At 38.0% G+C, this 14,257-nt stretch overlaps 1 protein-coding gene across 35 annotated transcripts in view; it reads left to right on the top strand.

Moving 5' to 3' along the window:
• The window catches only part of LRCH3 (leucine rich repeats and calponin homology domain containing 3), a 101,606-nt gene that overhangs the window by 63,588 nt on the left and 23,761 nt on the right, over positions 1–14,257 (top strand). For 9 of the 35 annotated variants that reach the window (XR_012430440.1, XR_012430441.1, XM_074030369.1 and 6 more), the window contains 3 exons: positions 178–327; positions 4,196–4,246; positions 6,100–6,153. Coding sequence is in view for 28 of the 35 variants with exons in the window: in XM_074030369.1 (XP_073886470.1) it covers positions 178–327; positions 4,196–4,246; positions 6,100–6,153 (255 nt within the window). In the remaining 7 variants the exon portion in view is untranslated. Of the gene's footprint in view, positions 1–177; positions 328–4,195; positions 4,247–6,099; positions 6,154–6,850; positions 7,060–7,200; positions 7,718–10,059; positions 10,132–14,257 lie in introns of those variants that run through there. The other 26 variants (XR_012430434.1, XR_012430436.1, XM_045387322.3 and 23 more) reach the window with 6 other exon arrangements.

Genomic DNA, 14,257 nt, shown 5'->3' with positions numbered 1-14,257 from the left:
TATATAAGAACGATGCAAAGATGGGAAAAGACTGGCAATAAACACATGTAAAGAAATGCTAGGTGAATTCAAAGCAAAAGTTGCATGGGTCAACAGTAGTTCCCTGAATTGATAGGGAATATTGTTAAAGTGATCCTTGTTTTTACTTTGATATGCACAATAACGCTTTGGGTCCAGCTGTCACATACAGACCTGGAACTTCATCGGAGAAGGGAGCAGTTAGTAGAGCGCACTCGGAGAGAGGCTCAGCTCGCTGCCCTGCAGTATGAAGAGGAGAAAATAAGGACCAAGCAGATCCAGAGAGATGCTGTTCTGGACTTTGTCAAAGTGAGTCCTTTGAATGACACTGTTCAAGCTGCTGAGAGGTGAAGTGCTTATTTGTTTGGCCAAGCCTGTTGGTTTTTATTGTCAATTAAAATGTCAACCATTTTTCTCTCTATAAGGAATCTTGACTAAATAGAGTGTCTCTTTTACTTGTGTCTATCTGCATAAGGATGATGGAAGTGATTATCTTATTAACAGTAATCTCTTCCTCTTATTTAGCCGTCCATCAGTGGACATGTCACTTTACTATCCAGCAGCCATTTCCTCAATTTCTGGTGTCATAGTAAAGATCAGTCACATGAGACTGATAGTGCTTTAGTAAATAATGAGTTAAGGCCCTCCAAATGTGAACTGTTACTCAGACCTCTCTCCAGCTTCCTTGCTTTAGTAAATAACAAAAGTTTGCTAGCCTCACAGGCTTTATCCTTTGCAGGAACTTTGATTTGTTCCTTTCTGTTCTCCACACACATTCAGTTAACAACCCTATTAATATTTCTTAATATTTTGCAGCCTCTATAGTAGCGCCTGAAACAATGACATTTTATTTTACCTGTATTACTTACCTTTTTGTTCTGAAATCATTTTTTTCTTCATAATTAAATAATTGTTTGTAATTTTGTTTACTTAATATCTGTCTATCATTTATCTGTAAACTCCATGAAGATAAGAACCATGTCTGTTTTACTTACTACTGTATCCCTAGACCTTAGCAGGTTTTAGCTCATAGTAATCGTCAATAAATATTTGTTGAATGATTAAATGAATTATTCTTGTCCTCTAAAGACTTTCCTGTATTTCATACTTTAGAGACCATCTTCTTTAAGTACCATGCATATGTCTGTTTTACCTGATAAATTATTTTTTTCTGAATGTATCAGACCCTTGGTGATGATGTTTAACTCTTTCTTACCTGATTCCTCTTCATCCAACAAGTTCCCTTGTCTATTATTTTCTATCAAGATGTAGGCAAATCTGGCGGGGTATGGTGGCTCACGCCTGTAGTCCCAGCACTTGGGAGACCAAAGTGGGCGGATCACCTGAGGTCAGGAGTTTGAGACCAGCCTGGCCAACATGGCAAAGTCCTGTCTCAAGTGAAATAAAAAAATTTAGCTGGGCGTGGTGGTGCATGCCTGTAATCCCAGCTAACCAGGAGGCCGAAGTGGGAGAATTGTCTGAGCCCAGGAGGTGGAGGTTGCAGTGAGCTGAGCTGAGATCACCACCACTGCACTCTATCCAGCCTGGTCGGCAGAGTGAGACTCCATCTCAAAAAAAAAAAAAAAAAAAATGTAGGTAAATCTTTTGACCAATAGCAAAAATACTAAAATTAATATTCCTACAACCAGAAGTTCACAAAGGTACCTCTCTTAATCCCTCCCTCAGAACCTTCCGTCTGCCCTGAGATGTTTCTTTTCGTGCCTTTTCACCCCTCGTAAGAACATTAATGTGCTGATGGCCATGTTCTCCTGGCCTCCTTTATCTCTGTCATTGTCTTTTTGTGCAAGTCATCTAATACCCACATACTGTTTCTCCTAATTTGTCCAACCATTTCTCTTTCCCTTAAATCCCTGCCTGATTTGTTACTACATAAAAATTTTTTATATAGTTCTTTTGAAACTAATGAAAATACTTCATTGGTTTATTCTTCTTAGGTCATTTGGAGGTGTTCAGGTTTCATAGATGAGGAAGCTGCAGGTGTAGGAAAATTAAGCAATGTAGTCATTTATAGTAAATTCCTTTTCATAATCAGGAGGCAAACCTAGACTTCTGAAAGCCTAACTTTGTTCGTCCATTCGACTTGAAAGACCTTTATGGAATGCTGGTTGTACAAGGAATATAAAGATGCATAAAATACAAGCCCTGCCCACCAGGCACAGCTTAGACCTTATCACAGAAAAAAACAGAAAATAAGACAGCTTGTAATAAAAGTGCTTGTTTTATATTCAAGACAATAGAAGACTTAGAGAACAAGTATCATCAGAATTGACCTCAAAAAGAAATGATACGGGACCCTGAAGAATGAGTATGTAGGATATAGCCAGGAAGAATAGACTGGATGATGGTGTAAAGGGGGGTTCGATCTAGGCTGAGGAAATCTAAACAGGATGGGAACTAGGAATGACCTTGTATGATTTGTAGGTTTAAAATAATGGTACTTGCAGGAAATACCAGCTGGCCTAGAGAGTTGGTATTGAAGACTTACGGGAAAAACGAATTATTGAGATGATGATAATACTTAAAACTTATTGAGTGCTTATTATGTACCAGGCACTATTTTAAGTACATTATATATATTTACTCATTTAATTCTCCAGCAATCTCTTTAGGTACCATTTTTTTCTTTTTATGAACAAGCTCAGAGAGAATAGCAGTTTACTAAGATTAAATACTCAGTAAGTGGCAGGATTAAAATCCTATTATTAGAACAAGGCAGGTTGGCTCCAAAGCCTGTTTTGTGAGCACAGTCCATGCCGCCTCTCGGTAATAATGGTTAACACTGAATCCTAAATGCTGTTCTATGTGCTTTGCATAAATTAACTCATTCAGTTTGCCTTCTACAGAAGTCACACAGCTAGTAAGAGATAGTCAACTTGTAGAGAGTCTTGATTAAATGTCAGGTTAGTGGTGGATCTTGATCTGTTAAGTAAAAGAGAATGCTGAGTTTCAAAGCAGGAGAAAGACGAGAGAGAGACTTCTGAAACACGCATGTACTCGTGTTAGAATCGGTTAGGAAGAAAGAGACTAGAAAGAGGAAACTAAAGAAGAGAGAAACTGCAATAGTTAGACTAGGGTGTGAAATAAGGCACAGAAACCAGATGGCTTCTGAGGGTACTAAGGGTCGGCAGTATTGCACAGAGACAAGAGCCTAAGTTCAGAAATTTCTGAATTTGAGTCCAGCTTTGCCACTTGCTGTGTGCTTGACTTTTAGAAAGTTGCTGAGCCATTTTATGCCTTTAGCTTCCTCCTGTGTGTGATATTTAACTCTGAAATATTAACTATTTCAGAATTATTATGGATATACTTAATGCTTAATACTAGTATGGTAGATGCTATATCCCCTATTACTATCATAAAGTGGATTTGCTGAATTCCCTGTAAGAGAGATGATGAATAAATCGCTGAAGAGGGTGAAAGAAAAGAAGCTCCCAAGGCAAGGTTTGGAGGCTAAAAGAATGGTTTCAAATGAGGGGCTCGCATTGTGGAAAGAGCGCAGGCTCTGCCGTTGGAAGACAGGCGCAAACCTCAGTTGTGCTACTTATGAACTTGGAGACCTTGCACGTGCCGCATAGCCTCTCCTCGATTTTCTCATCTCTAACTGAATATGATGATGATATTTTATCTCACACAGTAGAAGAATCACTGAAATACTGTGTACACAGTGACGTGGTAGAGTACATTGTAAAGCAGGGACCACAGCAATGCTATCATGTTATTATTAGATGATTAGATATCACACATTGGAGAAAATAGCCAGTTAGTATGAGACATTGTGAGTTTGTTTTTGAATATGTCAGATATGAGGTGGAGTGGGGTTTCCAAGTAGAGAGTTTCCACAGGCAGTTGAAAACACAAACCTGAGATTTGCTTCTAGCTAAAGTTATTACCATTCGAGTGATACTGAAGCCATTAGAGGGAGAGAATAAGTTCACTGAGGGAAGGTCAGTATTCTGATTGTAAACGTGTTTCTGTAGGTATATGTATAGTTTTTAAAATTTCTAACTAAACATGTTCTAACTAGTAAATCTAGAAAAATGCTGTATACAAGAGGTAGAAAAATTAATGTGAGTGATTATTTTAGTAAATGTAATTTTTTATTTTCCGTGTTCCAGACTCTAACCAGCTTCCTTTTTTGGGGGGTTTTGGGGTTATATAGCAAAAAGCATCACAAAGTCCACAAAAACAGCAACCCCTCCTAGATGGTGAGGTAAGTTGAAGTAATCACCTTTTCTTTGAAATTGATTATTTTTGCAATGCAAATGAAATGTTTACATGTAATTATCATGTTTTCAGTGCTTTTTGAATATTGCCACTTTTCTTTTTCCCCCTCACAAAATTCTGCTTATGAGGGAGATGATACAAGCCAAGGAGTTTATTAGAATCTATGGATCAAGGCTTTTTTCAGCTATACACATCCATCTAGAGATTATATTTCCCTCCCTGACCCCCACCAGAGGCACCATCCCCCTCCTCCATTTTTGAAGCGTGGTGTGTAGAGTCCTAGGAGCTTTACCTGGTACAGGTAAATGGAGCGGCTACTGAACAAAAAAAGACTCTTACATAGTATTTCAGATTCAGTGTTATCAGTGATAACACTTATTTTATAATATCAAATAGTACATTTTTGTTACAGATTAACAGAAAATAAATCACTTAGCCTTTGAAAAATCTACACACCTATTTTGATCTGTTAAAATGAAGCTTTTACTAAATGTTTTTATTGTAGTTGGCTTTCTCATTAACCATTTTCCCTTTAAAAGCCTTCCAGTTTTTTCTTTCTTTTTTTTTTTGTTCCTTTCTTTTTCTTTTTTTTGAGACGGAGTCTCACGCTGTCACCCAGGCTGGAGTGCAGTGGCGCGACATTGGCTCACTGCAACTTCCACCTCCCGGGTTCAAGTGATTCTCCTGCCTCAGCCTCTGAGTAGCTGAGACCACAGGCGCCACCACGGCCGGCTAATTTTTGTATTTTCAGTAGAGACAGGGTTTCACCATGTTGGTCAGGCTGGTCTCGAACTCCTGACCTTGTAATCCTCCCGCCTTGGCCTCCCAAAGTGCTGGAATTTCAGGCGTGAGCCACTGCGCCTGACCTAGTTTTTTCAATTTATGATCATTACCTCCTTGAAAAATGCATAAAAGCGTTGTTTCATGTGAATTTTGACTTTGCTTTTCATAAAATAAGTTATTTGAAAACCTAACACCTGGGGCTTTACAAGTAGCAATTTTCTGTGTTTTTAAAGCACAAGAGTTTCTGGTAAGGGAAAGTGTATTGTTTGAAATGCTTTCAGTTGTCCATGATAAAGGTTTTTTAAAGCACAAGTGTTTCTGGTAAGGGAAAGTGTATTGTTTGAAATGTTTTCAGTTGTCCATTATAGAGGTTTTTTAAAAATTTTATCATAGAACTACTACTAGTTTTTTTTTGTGTTAGAACATTGTATATTTGTATAATACCTGAAAGATTGACTCCAGCCTGGTCACTTGTGTTTTCTTCACCTGGTAGTAATTCTAACACATTTTTGACAACCAAAGTTTGATAAATTTAATATATGTTTTCTTTTTTACCCAATATTTCCTTCTTGATGATTGTTTTCAAGTAATTCATTCTCAAGAAAACTAAAGCTCCACAGGAAAAGAACATAAACAGTTCTAAAAATTGTAATCGTACTTTTCATTTTGCTTGAGAAAGAAAATGAAGAGATACTTAGACTACAAATTATGACCCCTGGGCTACTGGTCTGTCACTGGCTCACTAAATGACTGCAGGTTCTTTATGTTATTGTTACGTCTCTCTCCAGCTTTCTGCTCCCTCCTTGCTTTGGAAGGTTTTAGGCAGTAAGATCCAATTTGAAGTTGTTTAAACTCTGGGAGAAAATCAGTACTCAGAACCAGCTTACTGACTATTATAATACGTGAATTCCAGATGATTGTGAATGTGGTCCTCTATGTCAGCATCTTCAAAAGTATGTCTTAATATGTCTCTTTCCTTGTGTGTGTATTTGTGAAATACGTCACACGTGTGCGTAGTTTGTTTTTGACATTGCTTCATTTTTCTCACCTCTCCAGTGCCCCTTCCCATCCAGAAGGTCTCAGCACACTGATGATAGTGCCTTGTTAGTGGTAAGAGTTTCGCACAAAATGGAGTTTTACGTTTCTGTGTTTAGAGATTAAAGGATAGCTCTTGTACTTTTTATTCAGAAACTATATCTAAATACCATAAAACATGATGAGCATCATTACTAAATGCTTTATAAAGAACTAAACCATTTTCCCACATGACTATTTGTGACTGACCCAGTGTTTCAAAGTCAGAGTCCTGCGGCTCATGTCTTCGTCAGGGCCACCAAGAGTCAAACATTTGCATTGAGAACCATATTGGCTTTGTGTGTGTGCTGGGGACAGAGGCATAACATAATATTCATGTTTTAAATGTGTCTAATTCCAGGAGCACTTACTTTATTCATCATTAATTTGGCGCATGGGTCACCTGTATGTTAAGGTGGCCCATGACACTGATTGCACAACTGTGTATTTGACATCCTATTTTATTATGTATTTTCAGCTACAGAAAATCCTTCACTTTGGTTTTAAATACTTACATCTCAAGATTATTCCTTCATGTTCATTTTTTAAACTTAAGGAAACAACTACTGATCATGTTTAACACTGGTTTACTTTTATTGCCTGTTTCATCAGCTGAAAATGAGTATAAGATGGAAAGTTTATTTAAAGCCTTACTTTTATTAGCCTTGCAAGAGAATTCTAACCGTTTATAGAATTTCTTTCCCCATCATGTTTTATGTTATTTTTTTCATAGTAGTGCGGTTCAGAAGTCTCGTATCTACAGCAGTTCTGTCTCGTGCTAGTAACTGCTGCCAGGCTGCATATACTACTGCATGAGCTGCATGCTTCAGCGTGACATTCCTGTGACACAAACTTCCATGGTCTGTTCACACTTCTGTGTATTCTGCAATCTTCCTTTCCTTTGAGATGGATAAAACACCTTTTAACTGGGCAGTCTTATAGGTGAATACAGTCATCAGACTCTAGAGTTTTAGTGTAAGTGAATTGGCCTAAGAAGCAAATAACAAGTTAAAAATTAGACAAATATTGAGAGCCTCCGATGATCCAAACACTTACCAAAATTATCTCGTTTGTTCCTCACAGCAACCTTAAGAGTGAAAGTTAAATTTAGCACGTTTTTACAGATGATTTCTGAGGCCCAGAATGTGGCTTGTCCAAGGTCGCATAGATAGTAAGTGCAAGGCTGGGAATCCACATCTGTCTGGCTTATCGGAGGACCTGCATTCAACACCGGGCTGTAGCTGGAAACCGTTTAGGAAACTGAAGGGTTAATAACACATGTAATAAGTAGTGTAAGTCTGAGTGCCAAGACTCTTTTGTCAAGGAAATAGTGGAATTTAGAAAAACAACAACAGCAAAATCCCCTTAGTGTGTAACTTGAAATTCCCTTCAGCCATTTGTCAAAACACATTCCCTTATGTTTTAGCTACCAGTATTCATATCTGATCCTCTAAATTAGATGGCCTTTAAAAGCAAGGAATTTCTTCTAAGTATGATGACCTTTAAAAGCACATCTCACATTTCTTTGTATGCCAAATAATGTCCAACCAACACTGTGCAAAAAGAGTCATATTTTAAATAAAACCTCATCTTATCAAAACTATGCTTCAGAAGGCTTCCTATTGCTTCGAGTGGAGTCTAAATGTGGCCTCAAAGCTCCTTCGTGCTCTGTCTACTGCCTCCATCTCCAGTCTCCTCTCTGGGCTCTTGCTATACCAGCATTTTTCCAACTCTTCAAATATCATAAGCCCTTTCCCATCTCAGACCTTTGCAAATGCTGTTTCTTTTACATAGAATGCCTTTTCCTCCCTGCATATACCCCTTGATTAATTCCTGTTCATCTCTCAGGTATTTGTTGGAGTGTCCCATCTTTAACATGGCTTTTCTGCAGCTCACTGCCCTTACGTCAGCCCACAGCTGGACAGTTAAATAAACTGACAGGAGCTCTAGTACATTTGATGAAAAGGAGGCCCAGGAAGTATACTTGGTGTGTTACTGTTGTCACAGCAGTTTTTTTTAAATCATGGTGCTTTTATTTGGGTGTTTATTATTTTTTATTTTTATTTTATTTTTAATTTAATTTTACTTTTAAAAAAATTTTTATTTAATTATTTTGTGACAGAGTCTCCCTCTGTTGCCCAGGCTGGAGTGCAGTGGCATGAACATGGTTCCTTGAAGCATCAGCCTCCTGAGTAGCTGGGACTACAGGTGCTCGTGCCACACGTGGCTAATTTTTAAATTTTTTGTAGAGTCAGGGTCTCACTGTGTTGCTCAGGCTGGTCTCTAACTCCAGGGCTCAAGCAATCCTCCTGCCCCAGCCTCCCAAAGTGCTGAGATTACAGGCATGAGCCACTGTGCCCAGCTTGTTTATTCTTTTATTATCTCTTTTCTTTTGGACTACTGGACTATAAGCTTCATGAGCACAAGGATATTTTATTTTGTCTTAATATACTTAATTTACTCCATCCCTGCCACCGTTCCTGGGATATATTAGGTGGTCAGTAAATATTTCCTGAATGAACACATAAATTCTGTGTATCTACTGGTTATTATATTGTTTCATGATGAAAAGGTCTGATGAATGATATCCTAAGGTAAATGCTGAATTTGATCTAAAGACCTTGAAACATAGGATTTGAAATAAAGATTTATAACAGCTAATATCAGTTACGCTGACATTCTCTTCGGGCTACCCCTCAAGCTCCTGTTGCTTTCGTCTGTATCAGGTCTCATGAGGCTCATTTTACCTCTTCTTCATCCACTCCTAGTTTTCCTTTTCATATTTGACATTGACAGTCGTTCCAGTACCTCTGATTAAAAAGTAGGCCCAGGCAATCTAAACCCCAGAAGCATACACAGTGTGTTACCATTGTCACAGTTGTGTTCTGTGGTATATTTTTATCTTCACTATTTGCTGCCTTAAGATAGATTTTGTGATACATGTAATACATTGTGTGTTAACATGCTTCTTTTGTCAAATAAAAATATGTTAATTCTCATTAAAAATACAGTCGTATTTATTTTATTGACCATATACATACCTTTTCCTAAACACCCATTTGTTTTCTTGTTCATTTATCTCATGGTTTAGAAATTTGTTGTCCTAGTTTAAATTTTTAAAAATTACTTATAAAGACTTCACTATTTTTAAGCTCTTGGCATTTTGTTGTTTTAATAGGTAAAACCTTACCCAGTGCCCTTTGTGACAGTGTTGTCTTCTCTGATTTCCACTCTCCGTGTGGCAAAGGAGAAAAATTGTCATGTTTTGAGCATCTCTTACCTATAATCAAAATTCTATATAATAAATACTTTAACATTTTTTCTTTTTAATTGACAATAATATATATGCAATCTAACTATATCTCCAGTATATCTAACCAGCTGTATGTTGGTTGGTGAAAGATAAAGGATTCGAAGAGAAAGGAAATTCCACCTTCCTCTCTTACAGTCAGTGGGAGTTTCACAGAGGCAGAGATGAAATGCCGGTTCCTCCTTCAGGTTGATGCAGAATCCTCACATCCTCATTATATCTAATTTGGATTAATGTTGAAAAAATATTGTTTTTATTCATACCAGTTCTGCTTGGTTAAAATCCCCCATCATAGGAACAGGACTCATTTGTTTCAAGGCTACTATGCTAAAATTGTTGATGTCCTGTTTTATTTCTGCATAAAATCATTTTTAATAAATCATGCCTCCCATTTCTTGATTAGTGTGGCATGAGGTACGGAGACTATCCTGAATTACACAAGTGGAAAAACTGTGTTGATGGGTTTTTGTCCCCCAAGTGTTCTCTTTCTGGCCTGTCAATAGCTTAGTAAACCATTGGAAAGACTGTCCGTGACCTTTCCTTTTCTCATTTCACTGGTCAGATCTGCCTGCCTGACAGTTGCTAATATCAGTGCTGCCTTCTGTTTCTTCTCTTTCTCATTTGAAATGCAGTCGCTGTCAGGTCTGAATCAAGTGGGTTGTGCTGCTCCCCTGCCTCATTCTTCTGCCTTCACACCTCTTAAGGTATCTCTTGTTATTGTAATTCACCAGGAAGTTTGGGGAGGGGGTACATATAAGGCCTTGAAGTTTTCAGTGAATTGATCTAACAGTCTGAAATATAGGATCATATAAATATACCTGTTTATGAAACTGAGTTTAACGTTGATTTCCCTTGAAATTGTTTGAAAGTTTTACGATGCTAGAGACAGTCACAGAGCTCATATTAATTCTTTGTATTCAGATTCTGTTTGATGTGTCATTCTGATTTTTTTATCAAAGGTTTTTTTGTCGTGAGTTATTATTTCACTTTGGTTAGCATATAATATAATATCGAATTAACTCTGTCGTCTAATGTGCATGCAAAATAATGTGAGTCCAAAAACACTATCACCACCAAAACCCCTACCATAGGGTTAACCAATTATGGCCCCTAGGCCACTTGTTTTTTTAAATAAAGCTTTATTTTTATATAACCAATCCCTTGTGTTTATGCATTGCCTATGGCTGCTTGCATAGTAAACAGCTGAGGTGGAATAATTGTGACCAAGATCATGTACCTGCAAGCCTAAAATATGTAGAGTCCGGCCCTATAAGAAAAAAATCGCAACCCCCTGCTTTTTTCAACAATAATGTCGTAAGAGATGATACATTCCACCTTCTGGAAAAATTTAAACTCTAAAAATTAAAACCTGTAGTATTTTGTATTTTGAAGGCCTCTAAGGAATCTAAATAATTCCTTATTTGTTGTCACTGGATATGTACAAAATGATGAACAGTTCTCACTGTCAAGAAGTCCTTTGTCTAACTTACAACTGTCCTGCTATGGTTTATACTTGGTTTCTTTTCAGAGTGGAGATTTTCTAGTTATTTAGCATTTTTTAGTGTAAGAATCCTTTTTTTTTTTTTTTTTACACAAAATATAAATTTTTTAATGTAAGAATTTAAAAACAATTACGATGCCATCCTTAGCTTCTTCCTCAATAAACTCAGATCCTTTTACATGCCTTTCCCAGCCTGTTAATCTTTAATGAATTTTCACAAGTTCTCTGCCCTCCATTCTGGCTTCATGGTCCACGACTAGAAATACATCCCTCATTAGAGCTTGCTCATTTAGGGCGATTTTTAAATTTTGATCTTCATTTTGCCCAGTATCCACTGTAATTCTCAAATGTTTTAATTATACCTCTTTTATGTGTTGAGACAGGGTCTTGCTGTGTCTCCCAGGCTGGATCCTCCCACCCTAGCCTCCTGAGTAGCTGGGAATACAGATGTGCACCACCATGCCGGGCTAATTTTTTAAGTTTTTGTAGAGACAAGGTCTCACGGTATTGCCCAAGCTGGCCTCAAACTCCTGGGCTGAAGAGATCATCCTGCCTCAGCCTCCCAAAGTACTAGGTGTCAGCCACTGTGCCCACCCGCCTTCAACTTCTCAGTGACACTTACTTTCCTCATGTTGTATTCTTTATTTTTTCCTGAAAATTTAATTTTGGTGTTTGAATATTTTTACTTGTCTAATGTACCAGAATACTTTCAAATTGTTGCATTGAGCCAGGCACACTGGCTCACACCTGTGATCCCAGAGTTGGGAGCCTGAGGAGGGGGGACTACAGTTGAGGCCAGGAATTCAAGGCTGCAGTAGCTGCGATCACACCACTGCACCCCAGCCTGGGACAGTGCAAGACTGTGTCTCTAAAAACATTAAAACCGAATTCTTGTATCATGCCCTTTTTCTTTTTTTTTAGTTTTTAATTTTTGTGGGTACATAGCAAGTATGTATATGGGGTTCATGAGGTATTTTGATATAGGTATACAATGCGTGATAATTACATCAGGTAAACGGGCTGTCCATCGCCTCAAGCATTTATCCTTTGTGTTACAAACAATCCAATTATACTCCTTTAGTTATTTTTAAATGTACAATTAAATTATTGACTATGATGACCATTTTGTACTATCAAATGCTGGATCTTATTCTTTTTATTTTTTTTGGACCCATTAACTATCCCCATTTCCTCCTGCCACCCTCCCGCTACCTTCCCAGCCTCTGGGAACCCTCAGTTTAGTCTGCATCGTGTTTTTTTAAATGCTGACCCCAACTTTTTTTTTTTTTTTTGAGACGGAGTTTTGCTCTTGTTGCCCTGGTCAGAGTGCAATGGCACGATCTCGGCTCACTACAACCTCTGCCTCCTGGGTTAAAGCGATTGTCCTGCCTCGACCTCCCGAGTAGCTGGGATTATAGGCGCCCGCCACCAAGCCCGGCTAATAACCTCAACTTTATAACAACTGTAAATCTAAAAAACCTTCTCTGGTTATTATTGAACATACGCTACATACCTGGATGCCTCCTGAAAATCTTTATAATTCTCTTCCATATTAATCCTTTGCTAGCCGTTCTCAACTGGGACCCTTATTGGAACAACACAGAAAATTGTTTCAGAAACTTTTTTTCAAAATTATCTCAAGGAAGGTACATAACTAGCACCATTCTAGTTGTATGGGAGAGAAGGGAACTTGTACGCCGTGAATGCCTTCAGGCATTGTGGCTTATTCAGAGTCATAACTGAGAATTGTTTTGACTGTGCCAAAAGCCGTGTGATCCAGACAGACCACATTGTCTTGTTCTACGGTGACTGTCATGTGAGATTAAATAGAAAACTTTATTAGACTTTAGATAAGTCTTTTTTCTATCAGACCTGCTGTATTGTCAAATGATTATTTTAAAAGATTTATTCTTTATTTTTTAGTTTCTGTATTACTTTCACAGCGGTTATACATTATACTTATGAATTTACTTCTTTTATTGCTTAGCCAGGCGTAAAAGTTGAGTTTGTATCAGTTTCTGGGGTTTTCTTTCCGTTGCCTAAATTCTCTAGTGAGAGATTATTTCTTAACCTTTTTTTGCTCTCCAGTTTTCTAGGAGTTCCCAAATGTAGTTAATAGCCTCACAGTGATTTATGCTAATTATTTTGGTATCCTAGAATGCAAGTCACTTAGATTTACAGCTTTAATAAAAATACATTTCAGAAACCATTTTTACAGGTCTCCTCTATTCTGGCTTTGTTTTCATCATATCCAGTTGTGTATTATTTGTTGCTGTTTTTTTTTTTTTTTTCCTTTGAGATGGAGTCTTGCTCTGTCACTCAGGCTGGAGTGCAGTGGTGAGATCTCGGCTCACTGCAACCTCCGCCTCCCAGTTTCACGTGATTCTCTCACCTCAGCCTCCCGGGTAGCTGGGATTACAGGCACACGCCACCACGCCTGGCTAATTTTTGTATTTTTAGTAGAGATGGGGTTTTACCATGTTGGCCAGGCTGGTTTCAAACTCCTGACTGCAGGCAATCCACCCACCTCTGCCTCCCAAAGTGCTGGCATTACAGGTGTGAGTCACTACACCTGGCCTGTTGCTGTTTCAAACCGAAGGGAGAGAACGTTTGCCGCCCTTCAGTGTTGTTCGTTGTTTGTTTCAGCTCTTCTTTCTCATCTAATAAAATCGCCTATTAACTTTCTCCTTTTACTCCTTAATACGTTTAAATTTCCAGTCTGTGTCCTATAAATAAATGTTTAAGTTTTTGAAAATATTTTTTCCTCCATGTCTAGAATAATCTCTACCTTGATTGTTTCTCTTTTTGTGTTATTGGTCCTTGAACATGTCTTTGTTTAACCAACTTTCTACTTGTTCACAGCCCTTGAAAATAAACATAGTCTTTTACTTCCTTATAAAGATATCTGGCTTTTGCCTCATTTACCTGTTCATTCCTTTTATCAGTTTCTGTTACTCTTGTTTGAATTAAATTTCTTATTTAAATTTCCATTTTTTCTCAACACCTAGAACTTAGTTTACTTGCATCTATAAACCCGATGAACGTGTCTTTTTCACTTAAGATGTGAACACACTGCCTTACTCATGAGCGCAGCTCACCCGGAACTTAGTTTACTGGCATCTATAACCCTGACAGACATGGCTTTTTCACCTAAGATGTGAGCGCTCTGCCTTACGAGCACAGCTCACCCAGAACTTAATTTACTGGCATCTGTAACTCTGACAAACATGCCTTTTTCACCTAAGATGTGAGCGCTCTGCCTTACGAGCGCAGCTCACAGTTTAAATCTTAGTTCTCAACCTGTGATATCAAAGTAAGGAATTGTTACC

This window comes from Macaca fascicularis, chromosome 2 (assembly GCF_037993035.2).
Source record: "Macaca fascicularis isolate 582-1 chromosome 2, T2T-MFA8v1.1".
NCBI lineage: Eukaryota > Metazoa > Chordata > Mammalia > Primates > Cercopithecidae > Macaca > Macaca fascicularis.
The sequence above is the reverse complement of the archived record's forward strand: the minus strand, read 5'-3'. Positions and strand labels throughout refer to the sequence as shown.